Source organism: Salvia splendens, chromosome 2, assembly GCF_004379255.2.
Source record: "Salvia splendens isolate huo1 chromosome 2, SspV2, whole genome shotgun sequence".
NCBI classification, from domain to species: domain Eukaryota; kingdom Viridiplantae; phylum Streptophyta; class Magnoliopsida; order Lamiales; family Lamiaceae; genus Salvia; species Salvia splendens.
In genome coordinates, this window is record NC_056033.1 from 3,943,526 (window position 1) to 3,964,441 (window position 20,916).

Consider the following 20,916-nt stretch of genomic DNA (forward strand, 5'->3'; position numbering starts at 1 on the left):
GGAAATCCTTGTAAATATAACCCTACCTGAAGGGACGGCCCCTACCAACCCAATTCCAAATTCATGGTTTATAAATAAATATACACAAAATTTACATGGTCCCCTTTATTAATTAATTTCCAAAATTAATACCAACACCATATGTATCGACACATAGGGTCTCGGCACTATATTTCTAATCACATTATTAATAGTCCAAATTCACATTATTAGTTTCATGGATTTTTAGGACGATATCATGGGCCTAACATAAATTAATCTAGATTTAATTATCATATCATTATTAAAATATCGCGTGTAGTGTGTGTAATGTGGGTGGTATAGTGTGTGTATTTTGTGTCCTTTTATAGGAGTATAAATTAATCGAATTTGTGAGAGAATCTTATATATTCCCAAAGTCTCCTACTTTATGTAGCAACATTACATATTCTCTCACTTAGGTCTTAGCCCACAAGGTATGGAACACAAAAATTTCTTTGAGAATATAGTTGAACACCAACTTTTCTCCACCACCACCTCGGCCGCGTCCGCGTCCGCCTCCACGTCCTCGTCCTGCTCGAACGAGAGCCTGAGCGAGCGCGACAAGGGTAGTAGTAGCAACGAAACAACAAAGTCGTCTCAAGGCGAAAAGAGCGGCAACGAGGTCAGCAAGCGGCGGAGGGGCGGCGCCGCCGAGAAGCACCCGGCTTACCGGGGCGTGCGGAAGCGGAATTGGGGGAAATGGGTGTGCGAAATCCGGGAGCCGAGGAAGAAGTCGAGGATATGGCTGGGGACATACCCGACGGGGGAGATGGCGGCGCGGGCCCACGACGTGGCGGCGCTGGCCATCAAGGGGCAGGCGGCGTATCTCAATTTCCCTCATCTGGCGCAGTTCCTTCCCCGGCCGGCCTCCACCTCGCCGAAGGACATCCAGGCGGCGGCGGCGAAGGCGGCGGCTGCTACATTCCCAGCCGAAGCCGAGCCTCGGCTCGTGAGCTCGTACTCGTCGACGGAGAGCTTGCAAGAGTCGGCTTCGACGGCTCATGACGACGACACGTTTTTCGACTTACCGGATCTGTCCCTGAGCACCGCCTCCGATCGCGGAGGCGGGTATTGCTACTATGTTTCGTCGTGGCCGATGGCCGGAGAAGATCCGATCTTGTGGGAGTGCAGCTAGCTCTACGAGTATTATTGTTTATTTTTATATAGTTTATTTATTTTCTTTCTACAATTTTTTGAATTTTTTGGGATAGCTAACAGACATTTTGATCTTGTTCTTGAAAGTGAAATAAATGTGTATGATCTAGATATGGTTTGGAGGAATCGAATAATAGTTTGAGGGGTTGTCAGCCAATTATTGTTGTGGAATTATTGTTAGAGAGATTTACTAAATGTGAACAATTGGATATCCTGAAAGGCGTGAAATATTTTCAAATCAAATCAATTTGGTGGTTCTACCAATATTTGATCAGATACAATTCAGGTTTGTAGAAGATTCGTATGTTAATTTTTTCGATAATGCTTTGAACCAGAAAATGATCAATAAGAAGAGGCTGAAAATGAAACGACGCGTCTCTTCGTTTTCATAACTGTTTTAACAGTTTTTGGCGGGTTTCGAAAATTGCAAATTAGTTCCTCAATTATCGAAATTTATATTTCCGGATGAATTTTCTATACAACAACTTTAATGGAAATAAAAAATTTCCAAGCTGACAATGGCTCTGCCCCTTGGACCTCGCTACTCGGGGGCGCTGCCCCCGAATCCCTGTCTAATCATAATGAATTCAAACAAACGTGCACTCCGCACTTCCAAACTTATATGATGTCTCATTAAGATAATATTGATCAATCAAGTTAATCCAATTACACTAAAATAACCAACAATTATTCTATATCACTATACTATACACTGCATTTTGGCGAGTTGATATAGTAATATAGGATTTCAATTTAAAGTCATACCTAAATTAAATATTTTGTGTCAAAAGACGACTACGCTCCTAGTGATGGAATAAATCACCATTTTTTTATTTTTTTTTTTACTCTCGAGAATAAATCACCATTTGCAACACCGAGTTTCATGATTTTTACTGACTTATATATACAGTTACACCAAATATAAATGACATTCTACCCATTATTCACAACAGCACAAGTGTTCATAGCTTCAAAGTGTTTATTTGAATATGATTATGTATTGCATGTGCACTAAGTGAAAACTATGTGTTATAGTAGTATATCACATTGATTCTATAATTGTGTAAATTAATTTAAACTGCATGATTTTGCTCCAATTAAGAGAGAATTATAAAATTTAAAAATCATACAACTCAATTACCCAAAATATGATGCATGTATTAAAAAAAATGGAAGATTAGTAGAAACATGTAGCTAACATAATAAGTCCAAAATATACAATTTATGGATGTTCTTTCCATGGTTCTATTGCGGTCCTGTATCAAACTACCATTTTCTAATTTTGGGCAAATAATATTATTTTATGAAAAAAGATGAAGAGGATTATTACTACGCGCAGTGTCATTATCACCATGATAAGTTGCTTTTAATCACGAGTTAAAATTATTTATGATGTGACCGTTTGAGTTTTGTTTTTTTTTAATAATTTTTGTGGTTGATTATGATCTCCTTCCCAATCTGGCAATCTCAACGAAAAAACAACATATGCTGCAGCCTGCAAATGTAGTGATCTAAATCAACAAATTGCATAATGATTGTGCATATACATATGGAGTAGTATAATACTCTTGAATAATTTTATGTGCGATTAATTAATTAAGTACACTAACCATGTGTTTTTAATCATTTGTTTGTGACGTATATTTTATATTTTTTTTTATTCTTGGTTCATAAGATTGAACCCTTCGACGTATATTTTATAATTATAAATTAACTTTTTACTTAAATACTTAGCAAACTGCTTTATTCCTCTGGAATAAAGATATATTCATCTTTACCCATTTTTCAACTTTGTTAATGTGACTATTTGTAATTACATATTTAAGCATTTATTCTAGAAATATTTTAATTAATGATAATTTGACATAAGCACTACTGTTGTTAATGATCCAGGGTTCTTGGCAATTTTTAAAAACCTAACAGCGTAGATAACTAGTTTGTAATTTAAAGTCATAGGTTTAGATTTTCACTTATATCTTTCATTGAGTTTTCCCATAAAAAGTTACTTCTTGATTCAAACGAACATAACACATGTAATTTCAATTAATTTAGTTTACTTTTCCATATTCAAGAAAGTATGCTTGTAGGTCAAAAAACCATCATCGATCCTATTCCTTTATATTAGTACTATCAAATTTATAGTAATTCATAATATATGTGCTACAAGAAAATACACTTTTTGCTCTCTTGTGATGAATTGATAAGATATTATAGGCAATAGGTAGGTATGGTATGTATTCACATTTAGTTTTATTGTTTTTTATTCACTATTTGGTCTAGTGGTAAGTGATCTCACCATCACTATCTCCCTCCTTCATTTCTATTTTCTACTAGTATGCACTCCAATCATTTAGCCTCCTCGATCTCTTTGGGGCCCACACATATCTTGCATCCAAATTTTTTTATATATGTAATTACCATAATAGAGAGTACTTATTATATAATTAGGACCCATTGCAGTATAAATTTCTTAGGGGGTCACTATTCTTGGATTCGATGAGGTAATAATTACAATGATATAGATTACAAAGTGCAAACAATTACATACAAAATCTTAACTTAATTTTCAAATAACTAGGTTCCTTATGAAAGTGCCCAAGAGGGTAATTCTCCATATTGAGTCTGAATTTGGTTTAAAATATGTGAAAGTAAAAAAATTAATTGATCCATACAAGTGTGAACTTCTCAAATGGTTCACACTACAACACAAATATAATGATAATTGCATGTGAATCTTCATGTTTTCAGGCTAATTTTTAGTTGAAAACCTACAATATTTTCTCCTAGGGTTCTTGGTAATTGTGCAGTAATTTTGTTTTAAGAAAGTCATATGTTCAGGCAGAAGTTGACCAAAAATAAAAATATTCCAAAATAGGTAATTGTACAGGAGTATAACAGCAGATTAATACTTAGTTCTGCAACCTTCATACCAAGTTCCAAGTCTTTGATAAACTAAAAATAGATTAATTAAGCAACGACTTGATTAAGATAACAGATCAAAGTATCGCACTTCCATTAAATTCAAAGAGAAATCTTCTTCAATTACGTACACTTGTCATAATGTAGAAACAAGTATTATCGCAATAATTTAAACACAAAAATTTTAGTTCTACCAATTAGAATCCATATTTTAGTTCAATTCGCTCGTGAATAGAAAACTACAAATACTTTAATTAATAGTTAATACTATTTATAACAATTAAAATTAACAAATGGGAGACATAATCTACATGATTGGTCGGCGGCATCTACGACTAGCATCATGTGTGAGATTAGTGGCCATTAATTACGTTGCCAAACAGCATTCAAGATCTTAATTATTTAACGGTGTATTTAATTAATAGAATATTCCATCACCTAGATATTTGTTCTTTGTTGAAAATTTTGAAGTACCGCTTAAGACTTGAGCTGATTAAAATCTAGTAGTATGAAAATATTCGGAAATGACTAATTCAACGAGAGCCAATGGCAAGAAGTTAGCATATGCTTCTAATTAAATGTATAGTAATAGTATAAATTATTTTAGTTAATTGACCACATTGTCGAAGGTGATTGGTTGGTCACACTCTAGCTGTCTTTCAAATTCCATGTGCATTTATATTTCTAAATTATGTATATTTGTTGTTTCTCTCTTTGAAGCACGTTAATCTTCTAAATGAGTTTTTCAGTTTTTAATTTTTAATTAATCATGTTGATACATGATAGTAGTACTTTAAGTTGTTAACAATGTTGAAACTATTCATTTAGCTCGATATATACAACGTTAAGCATAAATTTATGCTTAATTGAACACTGATCATATATGAGCATACTTACACGATGTACGATCAGACCATCACGATCGACTTGGTACATTTTTTGTCTTAATAAGCTTTTGTTTTTATTCCAATATTAATTCATGATTATGAAAAAGTACATTTTACAGCAACGATCGTTGGAGGTGGGCCTTTTTTTTCTCTCTAGAAAATAATGATAATAATACATTAGAGAGATCATCTTAATGACTAGTAAAAGAATTGAAAGTAGATAAATACTACTCCATTATACTCCTAATAAGTATATTTTATCATTCGTTGTAGAAGTCTTTGTTATTTATAATAAGGGATGTGATACTAATCATCATCTTAATGTGTTACTTGTTAACTAAATTAACACATTATATTAAAAATGTCAATGCAGTGACATGAATATGTCAATGCAAATTTGTGTTGACATTTTATAAATGTCAAGATAAATTTGTGTTGGTATACTCATGTTATTGTGTTGACATTTTTAATATAATATGTTGATTAGTGAACAAGTAGCAAATTAAGCAAAATGTCAAAATAAATTTATGTTGACGTATTCATGTTAATGTGTTGACATTTTTAATATAATGTGTTAATTAGTTAGCAAGTAGCACATTAAGATAGTTAGCAAACTAACGCAACTCATCACGTATGTTCAAATACTGTAACTCGAAGTCCAAATCTAATAAAATCAGTTATGACATAAAAAATTAATTAGAACTTTTCCTTTGGTAGAATATGAAAAATTGTTATTTCTATTTGTTTACATACATTTTGAAATCAACTCTAATTTGCATTTATTTCTACGATCACTATTGTTATTATATTTATATTTGTTGATCTATATTGAATAACAAGCATTAAAAATAGAAAACAAAAGATGGATAGAAAAAGAAAGGTAAAAAGAAAACAAGTACACCAACTCTTCTCATTAAAAGTGGTGTAGAATTCCCAATCAATTGCTTTCCCACAAACTCTGTTAGTAGCTTTATTCACACATTTTATTAAATTAAATAAATAGTCACACTATTGGTCCATTTGTCTAATAAACTTTTTGTAGGACTGGTTTGAAAGAAAAAAGGCACTAAATTATATGCAAGTGGGCTATAATTGATAATTTTTTCTTATCTGGATAGGATTTTTAAGATGGTGATTATATGTAAAGATGGTGATTGAAGAAGATAGGATTTTTAGGCATTGCCAAATGTTTTCTTACACTTAGCTAAAGACAATAACAGTGAACTATATTCATAATTTTTAAAGCTACTTTTGTGATTTAACATTGAGTTAACCGTACGGACCATTTGTATTTAGCAACTTTAAAGCAGATATTTTTCTTCTTTGTAACAACATCACAGAAAGAAAATGAAATATTTTTGCTCCCTATAAAAAGTTGAAAATTCTTCAAATATCATAGAGATTTGAAATGATGGTCATTAAATTATAACTTTTGACAAATGATTTTCAAAATGCTATTGTCTATGGTTTCACTATTTGAGGTTTATACCGCTAAAAGGAAACCATCGATTCTATGATAGGATCCGTAAATGCCATACTTACGGAGAATGAGAATCGAACGCAAATAGCTACAACACCAGTCAAGATCACTATATTGTTTGTGACCGACTTGATCTAAAAGACAACGTTGATGTTCGAACTCAATGGCCTCAAAATACGAAGTCGTCCACCAAGGAGAGTAGAAAAGATTAGGCAAAATATGATAGATTGCCTAACCTACATGCTAATATTCCAGACAAAGACAACAAATGTTTCTAACAATCACATAGATAGTTGGACGAAACCCACATGGGAAGACGTCTCAACATTCAAGAATCCTATGTTTTCTTTCTTTATTTCAAGCTCTACTTTACACATGATCCACAATTTCACCAACAAATCATCTCAATTATATAAGTTTCAGTTTGCATTAGCAAAATTGAATTTCAGCTTCAAATATCAGCGTCGATTTTGCAGCAACCGAGAGCAATATTGGTATCAGTGAATTTCAACCAATCAATATCCGTGTGGGCACACAACATCATGTTACTAGAAATTCACCAAATTACTTGTTAGTTTCATGTGTTCATAAAAAAATATCTCAAGTGATTATATTCAGACAATATTAGATGCATTAACATTACCCCCAACTCATAATTCCAACTACATACATGCATTTAATCGAATGTGATTCAAAATGAAGGTGTTGATCACCAAAATTTCAAGGCAGGGAAGGATATATGAGATGAGATCCTTCCACAGACCCCGACCAATCATGAATCACCACCTTTTGTTCTCCAAATATATGAAGACAATTTTGTCAGTTTGACTATATATAAGCTCGTGTTTCGGAGAGGGGGGCTCTCCTCTCTCAACACCCCTTCACCATTTGGAGCCACCAAGAATAACATTAGCTTCTCCAAACTAAACCTAATAACAATATCTACTCATTTATTGAACGTGTACGGTCTGGGAAAGCAACACACACATCAGAAATTCGTGGTTGGATCCTTACCATTTAGTCTTGGAATGAAAAAGACATGATGTACCTCCAACTTATCATCTGGTCCCAAACTGTGAGAGCTCAATCTCACTCCAATAATACACATTGGCCCAGAGGAGTTGGACGGACAATAGCCACCAAGCTCATATACTGCTAAAATACAAAAAGTCGTGAGTACGGTTGTTGCAGCAGAATATTCAAACATGACAAGCCATCGCACATTTTGTTACTGGCATTTTATATTTTACAGTTCAAGAATGGCAAGCATGTTTAAGCATTACATATATGACATTATATTACCCACATTCACTTCAACAGAGTCCTTTTTTTTTACATTGTGCTTTCTGAGTGCCAATCATTGTGACCAATTACAGTTACCACAAAACTACGAAGAATGTACTGTTACAAGGACAAAAGACATGACAATTAATCTTTAATAAGGGATAAGATCTGCCCTTATATTAATTGACCGTGGTTACAAAGAGCCCCCTGTGCTATGTTAAAAATGTTCACCTAAATTTCATTCCTGTAACAATCGCAATGGAAGAAGGCAATAGAGCACAATCATTAAGCAAGTGAATACTTGGCCTTTGCCTCCACTTACCTTCATGTCAAGCATACAAACAAAGATTATATCTTTATGGTAACTAATTACTGTAGTTTCAAATTAAACTAGAACAAAGACCTAGCATCCTCCCAGTCCTCTTTAGGATAAAAGAAGACTGCGAAAAAAACAAATTTCCTTTTTTGGTTAGCTCAAAACGAAACTTTGGGATTGCTGAGTCAAAGACAAAAAAGAATCCATTTTAAAATAGAAAGCAGAGGAGCCATCATAGTATTTTTGAACTTCTTCGAAAAAAAAAGAAGGGTGGCATTTTGATCATTTCCCGTCTACGGTTGATAGATCTTATTTTTATCTTTCTTGGACGGGAAGTTGGGGTTAATTTCATTATAGAGCCGTATGCAATGCATAAAAGGAAAATAACAATGTGCACTACGTTACAAGCGTACAACGGACTGAATTGATAGTTTAATAAACTTTCATCCAGCAAATAAGTACTAACAAACAGTAAAGCTTAATCACACAAGAATTGATCAACTCCAACCAACCTAAACATTCGAAATGAGACTATTATTAGAGGAAATCATCTTGAAAAAAATTATCATGCTAGAAGGTACACAGCATGCTTCCTATAGGAACACATGAAGATTGTATCTGCACGATCATACACTTGAATAAAAATATAATCCATTCAGCTATACATAAACATAATAATTTTCTCCAAGATAACAAGTTCAACAAGAAAAAGAAGATAAAAACCAGCATTAACATGACAACAATTATACTTCAACAGCATACCTTCTTCAGCTGAAGTTGCTTCATGAGTTCAATCTAGAACATTCCGTGCCTTAAGGGAACCCACTTTACCTAAACAAGTAGCCAAAGTAAATATTTGTCATAGATGATAACGCCATTGGCTGTAAATTATATACATATATTCTACAAACCTTAGCACAGGGGTGAAACTAACCATGATTATAAGGATGTTGATGAAGAAGATGCAAGTCCGTCTCCGTCTCACACACGAGCAGTCGAGCACACAACACACACATGCAGATCTTTAAAACCGAATGCCCTAAACAAGCTTACTCATAAGGATGTATTATTCAATCAGAACATTCAAATGGGTATAGGCGTGCAAATTGACAATGAAAAATTACTGATTGAACATTGATATTTTGCTTGTTTCTCCTAAAACAACTCAAACTAGACACTACCAACAAAATTGAGATATAAAATCTGTACACAGCAGCATAGAAGAACCTAAGAGTCTAAGACCAAAGTCATATGAAGCTCCATGCTAATCCATACACACTTGGAAACAACGGGGCTTTGCATCATTGCTTCGTTTACTTGTAAAACCATCATATATAGAACTGGATTGAATTCAATCTGCAAGCAGCAAGTCAAAAAAGCACCCAGTTTCTTGGAGCAGTCAAATGAAGAGGGCAACTCATGAACACTATTTCAAAAAAAATCAAAAAACACTTCCAGCGTCTAATCCAGAAAGCGCAAACCTACACTACTAGCAATTTCTGGAAAGGAACCTCTATCAGTTGCGATGTGGTTTTTTCTTGGATTCAGCAGAGCAAAAAGTATCATATAGTACATGTGAAATATCATCGTCGGAGTGAACTTCTAGGTGCACATGGACCGGTAGGCATACCCATTGATGCCAGGAACCATAATGATCAGATGTATACAGGTTTGACATCATTGACGCCAAAACTTGCCGCACAAACTGGGCACTTACGGCGACGTGTTTCAATTATTCTCTGAAGGCAAGCATTGCAAAACAGATGATAACATTTTGTGATGACCACCTGGAAAAAGGTAATTGTTAGCTCCTCTAACTGAAATAAACCCACAGCATGAATGAATATAGGGCCCTCTAAATCTAATCATCCCATAAGTCGTCAACCATGTTATGTGCATGGGGATCTGGTATTGTTAGGTAACATACACCTGAAGTGAGAAAGCCATTTTCTTATCATCCAAATAAATCCTGTAGTCTCATATGTTTCAAAAATCTTGAAAAGGAAATAAAACCTTGTACAACACAGCAACCTCTTAATAGATATTGGTAGCATATTCATTTTCTCATGCATCTCAAAATGGGAATTACCTCTTTCCTTCTGTCAAGGCAGACACTGCACTTCAGAATTTCCTTGTATTCCCTGAGTTCCTCTTTGAGCTTTTCAATTACAGAGGAGCCCTCAACTTGGGATTTTAGTTGTTGACCCTTCTTCCTTAGATTATCTAGATCTTCCTCAACCCTTTTCCTCTTAAACCTAATTAAAAGAAAGAGCCGCAAGAAGTGAGAAAATGGTTTTCCGATGTAGCAGAAATAAGAATTATATTAACCCTGAACACCTTTCTTTCTCTAGTTCTATCTGCATTCCAGTAAGAGACACCCTACTCCTATCAACCTGCGTCTGTGCTTCTTCAACTGTTCCCATCAGTAGTTGAGAAGTTTTCCTAACATCTAACAGTCTTCTTTGAGTGCTTTCCAAAGCAGCAGCATTGTGAGCTCTATCTTCTGCAAGCCTCTGTCTCTGATCTAAGTAGCCCTTCAACTGCAGCCAAAAAGATTATTAATACAATCAACTTCCACAAATGACCCTATGCGTGCCACTCATACTACCTGGTCTTCAATTCGGCTAGCCTTAAAGTTATAAAAATCTACAGTTTTCTTGGTCTGTTGTACAGACTTATCCAACATTCTCTTCTCCATAAGCAGAGCATCTCCCATCTGTCTTGAATGCACACCTTCTAAAACAAGCTGAAACACAAACCAAAATGGAAGTGATTCATCAGCAAAGGCATCCACCAGATATATGCATCAGAGGTTGGAAACAAAAGTTTCTTTTCCCAGAGTTTATAACCAATTTGAAAGAATATATATTGATTAGAGAAAACAAACCAAAGGGTTGACATAATTATCATTTTTGGGAAAATAATAACAATAGTTTTTTTAAGGAGTGGTTTTCCCACTTTTTTCCTTGGAGCAACAAAAGACATTCGACAACTCTATCTGTGCGTAATCACCCTGTTCCAATACTGTATAAAATTTTCAAGATAGTTGAAAAATGAGTTCTGAGTCTCGACTGTTACAATATTGCATCATTATTTCGGTAAAATGCAATTAGTTACAAAAACATTATATTGGAATATTGTAGATTTTAGGATATTCTAGAAAAGACAAAAGATCAAGTTTAGGCCTTAGGACGGTACTAATCTCTCCCTTGTGTTACCAATTTCCAAACCAACATTAAAGTACAGATACATGTAAGAGAGATGATACTAAAAAAGAGCCAGGCTTAGTTAAACTCGAACAAGGACTACTCCACTCTCATATAAATGGTTCATGAGAAATTCTGCTGAACAGAGATTATTAAAGCCTAAACTTCATTCTGGACAATTATATCAATGAGCATAACTGAAAAGTGAAAAGCACAATGGTACAGAATAGAAACTACCTTTGCTAACCCTACAACAGTATCCACATGACATGACAGAAGATCCTTAAAGACAAACCCTAGAGTTCAAGGAAGGTGAGAATAGACTTGCAGGCCTGGTGGATGTGCGAAAGTTAGAATGCTCAGCCCCAGAAGAGGGACAAAGTATTCCTCAGAGCTTGAACATTATAAAGCATAAAACTTAGTTAACCATGACAAAGCTCCACAAGGAAGCCTGTGCAATCATGCAGCCGATATCATGTAATATATGATTATATCATCTCCAATTTTTTCTCCAATATATCCTACGATTCTTAATATCCAGGCTATGTCCAACAACATGAAACACGAGCATGAAAAACATATGATACAAACACAAGTAATTAATAGCAACTAGGGTTTAGGGAATAGCATTCACAATTTCACATTAAGAAATAAGAATAACAGCTATCCTGATAACAGCAGGCACAGACTCCAAAATGATGGATCAAGTATAATCTTCTATTTTGCATTAGAATTTTTTAATAATATTCAGGGTGGTGGATATGCAAATAGTGCCCAATCGAAAAATGGATTTCTGTGAATTTACTATTTAGGTCCCCAAAACCAATTACTCCCTCCGTCCACCATCTAAAGAGCCCCTTTGACTCAGCAAGAGTTTTAAGAAATTGTTTGACTTTGTGAAGAAAGTAAAAGGAGAAATTGAGTTGAATGTGGGACCCATTTAAAGTATTAGTTTTATATTGGATTGTGAGTGTAAAAAGTAGATAGAATGTGGGTATGCATACTAAAAGTGGAATGAAGTAAATGGTTCTATAAATCGTGGACAAACCAAAATGGCAAAAAGGTTCTTTAAACGGTGGACGGAGGGAGTAGATATTGAAGAAACATAAATGTTGATAAGTTACTTCCTCCTACACACTGTATGTACTGTATCTTGAGCGAGTAGCGTAAGATGCATTCCTTTAAGTCCAAAACAATACTCGTATGAATTTAAATGTCTCGCCATAATGATTTTGGAGCAAATAATCAGAAAACTGATTCTTTAGAAATCCAGCTGAAATTACGGAATCAATGGAGTTACAACCTTAACATTATAGTCATCTCTCTCAGTGATTTGCTGCAAAAGCTGCTGGTTTTGGCTCTGCATGTCATCATACGCCTGCCCAATAGTCTGTAGCAATACAGGCAACTCTTAGTCTAATTTAGGATGCATGATAGAGAATTATCCAACTTTAGAAAATATGGAAGAACTCAGAATGTGTGTACAAAATAATGATCAAATTCATATTTGAGAGCTATGACTCATAGAAGTTAAGGTTGAATACAAACCTCTATCTCAACCAGGTAGGACTCAGTCTCTTCATGCTTGGATTTTAAGCCGTCAGAAAGGCTTGATTTTTCCCTGCTATAGCAGTAGAAGAAACTATAAGAATACACGGATATAAAATATAAGTCGCAGCCATTGACTAATTTCTGAAAGGGTTAAGCCAGCAGAAAGGCTTGATTTTTCTCTGCTACGGCAGTGGAAGAAACTATAAGAATACACACAGATATACAATCTGAGTCGCGGCCATTGATTAATTTCTGAAAGGGTATATGGTTTCACTTGACCAATCCGCAACCAACTCTAATTATCATCTACCTAGACACACAAATATATATATATATATATGTCTGTACGGTTTCTGCACATTGTCATGACATCTCTACTCTTCCCATTTGAAAATTTCAGCTTACCAGATAGCATATTCACATGTAAGATAAAAATGTAAGTAGATTCAAAATTATGTTTCCTATGTTTGGTAGTTACAGAAGTACTGGCTTTCAATTATTTAAATCACTAGAAAAGTGGCCAGGTCATTGTTTTCTTGGCACTGTAATCAGAAAATGACAATCAAAACCAATATGTCTAGCTACTATTACTATACATTTAGAAAAGAAATACAGCATAATTTAGATGAAAGATAGGGAATCCATACTCATATACTGGTTTTCAAATAATTTTTTTACTAACTAGTTAAGGTTCACCTTTCAATGGTAAGAAGCATTTATACAACATTTGTTTTTACTGTTTATAAGCTAATATATCACATAAAATATCACGAGCACAAAATTACACAAGTATAGTAGATCCATAAGTAAGGAAGACGCAACATATTCAGGGATAACCAGATGAAGAACCTATTCAGCAAAAGGCAATAGCTCGCCTAATTTCTAAATGCAAAAAAGATGAGAGCAACATTTATAGGATTCACCAAGAATTGGACCTATTAGAAGACTCTAACTTCTGTCTCAGCTCAGCAATCTCAGCCTCTGAAGCAGCTAATTTCTGCTGGGCTTTTGCTTCTGCTTCAATTGCAACTTTAACTCGCAACTCCAGATTACGCTCATCAAGGGAGGATTTAAGGCCTTGAACTTGAGCCCATGCCTTTATCTCGGCACTTCTAGCTGCACAAACATCCCTGCATACAAATTGCCACAAAGATGACCTCAAATTTTAATGACAGACATGCTGCAAAATATATGCATCCAACCATTCGAGTGCTTATTTGTCCTTTTCATAATCTGTTTTGAAAACTTAATGAATTTGTAGGGTTTTTAGAGAAAGATTAACCAGTAATTATACCGGAAAATCATTTGAAGCCGTACTCAACGTAGGTTACTTACATTATTCGATTTTTTATGAACATATTAAAAAAACGAAGAATGCCAACCTTGAGTCAACCGATTGGTGCCCATACATTTCTAGGAAGAGCTTCAAGTCTGTAACTGTCGCCTTTAAATCACTGATCTGTGCCCACAAACCAAATTTTAAAATTCTTATCAGATCCCTCTATTTCGAAATAGTTCTTGCAAATCTCACTAGTCATTTTTTTCTAAAAGCCCAACTACAGTAGATAGGGATTTTCATGTCCTTATCTGAAGTCTGTTATGTTAAGAAATAGGCTACAATCTACTGTTACAAACAAAAACAAAATACTGCATACAGAGTTAGCCTGAGTCAGTAAAGTTATGTGACCAAATGCATATAACATAAGAAAATTCCATACCACTGCTTGTAGTTTTTGAATTTCGGCATTTTGCTGCGCTGATCTGGAAGTCAAAGTCTCCAACTCCTTATCCTGTTTATGACACGCAGATGCACATGTACATATGTGGAATTTTAGTAACTTTGAACACCGAGCTAAAACAAAATAGAACGGACAAGGTATCAAATTTCACCTTGCAGTTGAGAATATTAGTCAATGATTCTACATCAGCTCGCAAACTGTGAATGTCTGCAGCAGTCTCCTTGTGTTTAGCTAACTGATTTTGCATGCGACCCATTTTCTCAGGAAATGATGAAACCAAAACTTTAAACTCCGCAATAATTTCTTTCCTGCCTGTATTTAACAAATTAAACTAGCGACCACAAATCTACTGAATAACAATAAAATATACTATCCATACCAGGTTCTTTAGATGCTTCGTCCAGCTTGACCTCAATTAAATCCTTTTCTTTGTAGTATCTGTCTATCTCCGCTTCCAAGTCACTTATTCTGGAGTTAGCAACAGCTGAAGATTGCTGAAGCACATCAACTAACTCATTTTTCATGAAACTTTCTTTTTCCCGCCAATAAAGACTCTCTTTCTCAACCTGAATTGGAAAAGGTGAAAAACTGAATATGTTCCCTTTTTCTCTGCTTTTTTATTAAAAAAATGGCTACAACAAGTGAACTGAAAATGTGAAAATAAAACAAATGTAACCTGCAATTTCTCATAAAGGGCTTGATATTCAACTACGTCTGCTTTAGCCTTTGTCAATTGATCTTTCAGTAAAATATATGCTTGGGATGAGCAAATGCAGTGAACATTCTTTAAGTTGCTCTGCCAATAAAAGTAGCACAGGCTAATAAGAAAAGCAAGAGCCAATGTGCAATAACAAGAAGTGGAAAGAAATGAGAATACACAGAAGATACGAGGAAACATATTAACCTGCAAATTTGATAAGTTTCTTAATGTGTTCAGCCTATCTTCATGAAAACGCTTGAGCTCTTCTAGTCGAGATGACGATTGCTCCTATGCAGAGACATACTTTCTATGAGCCATTTCTATATAGAGCAACTATATTGTCTAAGCTAGAGGAATAATAAAAAAGCAGTTTATACCAATAGTTCCTTCAGGGTTGACTCCGTATCTTCCAAGTCTCTTTCTTTGTCCCTTACTTTATCATTCGTTGCCTGCCTATTCCCTTGATTTAGAACAGGGAAAGATGCTCCCTTCGCCACATCTCTCTCTGCTTTTATAACCGCCAACTTATGGTTGCTTTCTTCCAGTTCACAAATTGTAGTTTCTAATTCTCCTATAAATAGAAAAGCAAAAGAACGCAGTGACATGTATGAACTTCGTTGAAAACCATGCATTTGGAAAACAATTAAAGAGACTTAATGCTGAACATGTGAATTATCAGATTAAACACTGCAGCATCCTATAAACACACGTCCCCGTAACATAATAGACAGTTTATGTTCCAGCATCCATATTACCAGTAACTCAACTAAAAGAGGCAAGCTGAGAAACTGAACAGAGGTAGTTATTCCTTCATTTTTTCATTCTGGGTCCGGAAATGAGCTATAGATAACTTCTTTTGTACATGTGGGTGCGGAATACCATACATAACCTGTCTATCAGGTGACTCCTTTTCAAATTCTATCAGGTGCGTCTTGAGCTTAAACAAAACTTATAAATTTGAACAGGGCATGGAATTCTATACCCAGTTTCTCAACAAAATACCAGTACCTGAGCACTCTACAATAATAAGACAGAAGCCAACAAATAATATTATGTTCTATAGGATAGTTACAGATGGCATACACAGTGACTACAATATCAAGTGTTGGGGAAACTTACCACTTAAGGCAATTAAGCCAGACCAGAAAGGGGAATACACAGAGAAGCGGCTATGTTGTGCGTGGACTATAGAGAAGAAATAAAAAAAAAAACTAATACCTTTCAGACGCTTCAGATCAGCTTTATTCTTTGCGTTGGTGTCTCTATGTCTTTGCAGCTCACCAGCCAACAATTTATGCTTCAAGTGGAGCTTCAAGGTTGCCATCCTCATATTTCTAACCTCGGTTAGCAAATCAGAAAAAACCACCTTCTGGCTCTGTCCTACAGTGGAGTGCCAAAAGGTAAATAAGTGACTAAACACAGAGACATATGCATAAGCATAGCAACACCGGGAAAGAAGGAATCCATAAAAAAGAAATTGTAAAAGAACTTGATGAACTTCATTCACAAACTGAAGCATCATGCAAAATAACAATAGGGTCTTACCATTAGAAGAGAGTGTCTTCAGGGATGCCGCGTACAATATACTCTTCAAATTGTTCAAATCATCAAAAGAAGCTATTATATTCTTGAGTATAATCTCTAATTTCTCTGTCATTTCACCATTTATTTTTCCCTCTTCTTCAGATGGATTCATTAATGTACTGGCTGAGCTATTTTCGGTTGCACCAGTTTCTAGGAGCCGGCTCAGTAAAGTATCCTCTGGTGGCGAATCACAATCTATTAAGGCAATTTGTATGACTTTGTTAGCAAAAGCTCCAAAAAAACACAGAAGTGAACAGAATTTAGACTGCAAATTGTGTGAAACAGCAAAATTCATCAGCAACTAAGAGCTAAACCGAGTAATTACTATACATACAGACAAAAGTATTACATGTAAATACTGTTTGTACTTTGTAGATATGGCAATGCAATTCTATGCAAAATAATACATCTAAAAGAAGATTTCCTATAGAATTGAGACAGTACAAAGATCAAACATAACTCATCTTACATGCTTCCAAGATAAGAACATCACTCTTCATAAATAGAAGAAATGTCTGGAAATGTTTCATGATAATATAATATGGAGATCGATTAGGTGCCACACAGGAGATTGTCCAGAAAGGAATTTATAGCTACAAATCCTCTGTCCTTTTTTACTGAGGTGAAGTTTTAGAAACCAACTCTTTTTGATATAATATTAACAGCGTACTAATATTGAACAAGATGTCCACCCAGTACAGAAAAGAGAAGGCCTATTCTAAAATATCAGGCTTGAAGAGAGACAAGATCGCCACAAACTCTGAGACTCATCATAAAATTTGTTCAGCGAGAGCACGCAGAGTCATTAAAATAGGTTGTACCCCCCTCCCCCAGAATGATGGAGTGCCTGCACACAAGAATATGTTTGTGCATGTGTATAATTTTGACTAATCAAGCAAAAAAGATATGCATCATCTAACAGCCAATCAGATAGGCATGTAATAATAGCCCTTTGAGTCGCAAACTAACAGCACAGAAAAAATATGCACATAAGATGTTATTCATCGGCATATGCTCATAAAAATTGGAAGGTATCATCCTAAAAATTAAGTTATTACAACAAAACAATGTTTGAACATATAGTTTAAACTCCAAAAAATAGGAAAGAAATGCATTTACATAAACACATCTACAACTAGCATCGCTTACCTTCTTTTGCTAGGTGGCGTCCAAAACCTCGAACATCTTTTGTATTTTCTACTGTGCAGTTAGAATGTGACGCCAAGTGATCAACCAGCTGGTGAAATATTGGAGCCATTTTAAAATGAGTAGGCAAATATTTTGTAAATGCCAGATAGATCTATGTATAATTTATGTTTACAGCTATCAGCATCAATTTTCACTTGCTTAAAGGGTGCATCAGATTATTATATATCCCTAGATATACAGCAAACTAATGGAGCTGGTTGACTACACTCAAGGAAAATGACGGGTAAGTCCCTTCTAGCATAAATGCTCACTTCCTTACGACAAGTCAATCCTACAGCCCTTTTATAGCATTTAGCCAGTCACCAGTTAGAAATATATCTGATTATGATTACCACAAATTACATATACACCACTAGTAGTAGTACTACAATGGTGTTGCTAGAAGTAGACAAAAAAATTAATGTTCTTTTGTATTTGCACGTTAGAAGCAGCAGTACGCTGTTGAATAAAAGCAAGTAACAGATGAAACAGCTTTATCCAACTTTTGACTTTGCTTAGATCTTACGCCACCAAAAAAAATCCCTTTTGAGATACTTTGATTCTCTTTAATTTCTGTTGTTATGCAAGCACAGTAGATTAAGCAGTCAGGTTGCACTCACAACTTCTGAGGTTTAACCCACTTTAATTTGGTAATAGCAGTATCCTGGAAATAGTATCAGTTACATTTTAAACTAAATCCTTAGCCGGATATAGTTCCATTTCTCTACGTTGTTCCTTTAATGATTGTGAGTAGGTGTAGAGGTCAAAATATTTTGTGTTATGATTCTCCAAGGGGCCAATGCAGCTTGAAATGGAATAAAGAGTCAGCAAAACTGGAGATACCATTACGTAATCTCCATTACGATTTTATCAGGCTCTCCGACAATTTTCAAGTTGATTAACCTGCTTGAATAGATGCTACAAACAAACACTAAATCTAGACAAAACCTCAAAATATAATCAACATACATTTTTTATCATTAGTAAGAAAAATAAGAAAACCCACTCATACATCATACTCATGTACCTCTTTCCATGAATTGTCGACCTCGGCTAAAGTTTTATGATATGAATGTTGTTTATCCCTCAACTGACACAATCTGTCCTCGAGGGCATTAATCTCAACCTTCTGAGTTTCCAACTTCTGTACGAGTTTTTTATTTTGAAATTGAAGCACTGCCGCGTCGAGCTACAGCAATTAAAAAATTTGACTATTAGTTGTCGCCACGTCCAAGACTATTCTCACCAGAAAGTGTGCAGTCACAATTTATCAGCAATATAATCAATGATCCAATGGAAGGAACGCAATCAAGTTCAGTACCCCGTCCGATAAGTGTACACAGACAGTAATTCTGCAGCTTACAATCGTGTGAAAATGAAGAAAAAAACTCCTTTTATCAAACAGAATTGGTTAGCACAGTATTTACTAAATACACTGGTCATCAAATACCATAGATGCCTGCAACACTAGTGCTTTTGATTCACTAAATGCTGCTGCTATCATCTAGTAATTGTTAATTTTCACAAGCAAGAACATGTTTTGTATGGAAAATACAAAAACAATGTATATGGACATTAGATAAAGAAACTCAAGGTCCCTGATAGAAACATGGTAACTAAAACTGCACCATGAATAACATAGATTGGAAATTTACTATCAGATTAGCACAAATAAAGCACAAAACTTGTGAATTTACATAAACTTAGACACACCCACATCCCAAGATCATTAGTGCATTTCGTGTGTCTCTCCAACCACTAATTATCACGTGGGAATCAAACACTTTTCATGCATAAAATTGCTTGTAAACATAATTCTACTTTGAGTCTTAGTCACAGAAAGTTCTTATTTAGAAATATTAAACAAAACAAAAAAAAGGGAAAAAGAAAAAGTAGCAGCCTCACCTTTTTCTCCTCAGATAGCGCCGCCAGACGATGCTTCTTGGCCATGGCGGGAGTGGGCGATAAGGAGCTAACATGACGCCGTTTCTTGTCAGCTTCGCCTGTACTACCCATTACAGACCCACCCCTCAAAACCCCAGAATCATAACTTTTCCCTTTAAACCCCACAGAATAAAACTTCCAATAACTATTTCACAAAACCCCCGGATAGTTCAACACATAAGCAAACATGCATGCACAAAAATGCAGTCTTGGCACAAATTGGAAATATCCAAATTCTAAAAACCACAGATACTTATCAAAATCAACCAAAAGTATAGATTTGACTCCAATTTCCAGCCAAACCCTAGGTCGGAGAGAAACCCGCGATTGCTAAGCTTCAATTACCAATTAACAGCGACTTTCTGTTACCTTGTTATCCTTTATCCTGAATTCAATTTTTGGCCTCTTTCGATATGTGAATGAATTAACTGGGGAGAAAGTGTGAAAATTTTACACACACACAGAACCTCTGAACATCAACAATGTGGGGGTGGGGGAAGAGAGAGAAAGTGAAACTGCTTTGCTTAATATGATTAGAGGGGCGGAATGGGGCTTTTCAGAAATTTCTAGGGGTAGATACGTCATTTAGATTGGACTGCTAATACAAAATCGGGGCTTATTGACTTAAAATGACCAAAAGACCCTTACAAGGGGAATAGGGCAGCGGGATTTTGGAGATCTGATAGGCTGTCGACATAAAACGGGTATGGGCCTCTCAACAAACTACGTGGGCCATCTCTATCTCAGCCTGCTACGTTGGAGGCCCAACATATATTTACATACATGTACTATATCCATTCCATTAAATATAATTTTAATAGCTAACAATTCAAATTTTAATGTAAATTAATAATAAAAAAATCTAAAGAAAATATATTAAAATATCAAGTGAACTACACCAAATAACCTTAACTTTTCCATGTGTTGCATCAGTGACCTCTA

The 20,916-nt window shown here is 35.1% G+C and overlaps 2 protein-coding genes across 5 annotated transcripts; one reads left to right on the forward strand and one right to left on the reverse strand.

Annotated features, from left to right (window-relative positions):
* The first annotated feature begins 381 nt into the window (after nucleotides 1–381).
* Nucleotides 382–1,333, forward strand: LOC121760811 (ethylene-responsive transcription factor ERF039-like). Its single transcript, XM_042156424.1, has one exon. The coding sequence runs from the start codon at nucleotides 458–460 to the stop codon at nucleotides 1,154–1,156; it is 699 nt and encodes a 232-aa protein (XP_042012358.1). The 5' UTR covers nucleotides 382–457; the 3' UTR covers nucleotides 1,157–1,333.
* A 7,835-nt stretch (nucleotides 1,334–9,168) lies between these two features.
* LOC121784289 (E3 ubiquitin-protein ligase BRE1-like 1) lies at nucleotides 9,169–20,497 on the reverse strand. 4 transcript variants are annotated; one of them, XM_042182459.1, is made up of 19 exons: nucleotides 19,936–20,497; nucleotides 19,058–19,219; nucleotides 17,992–18,079; nucleotides 16,804–17,037; nucleotides 16,477–16,638; nucleotides 15,636–15,829; nucleotides 15,463–15,546; nucleotides 15,235–15,354; nucleotides 14,938–15,124; nucleotides 14,710–14,870; nucleotides 14,538–14,609; nucleotides 14,202–14,278; nucleotides 13,755–13,949; nucleotides 12,817–12,889; nucleotides 12,572–12,658; nucleotides 10,671–10,808; nucleotides 10,400–10,602; nucleotides 10,152–10,317; nucleotides 9,169–9,849 (listed from the first exon to the last, which is right to left on the reverse strand). In XM_042182459.1, exons 1-19 carry the CDS (start codon nucleotides 20,044–20,046, stop codon nucleotides 9,718–9,720), a joined length of 2,646 nt encoding a protein of 881 aa, XP_042038393.1. In that variant the 5' UTR covers nucleotides 20,047–20,497; the 3' UTR covers nucleotides 9,169–9,717. The 4 variants fall into 4 exon arrangements, with proteins under 4 accessions (XP_042038393.1, XP_042038389.1, XP_042038402.1 ...); XM_042182455.1 differs by having other exon boundaries at nucleotides 12,817–12,892; XM_042182468.1 differs by lacking the exon at nucleotides 19,936–20,497 and adding an exon at nucleotides 17,312–17,689 and having other exon boundaries at nucleotides 12,817–12,892; nucleotides 19,058–19,075.
* Between the last annotated feature and the right edge of the window lie 419 nt (nucleotides 20,498–20,916).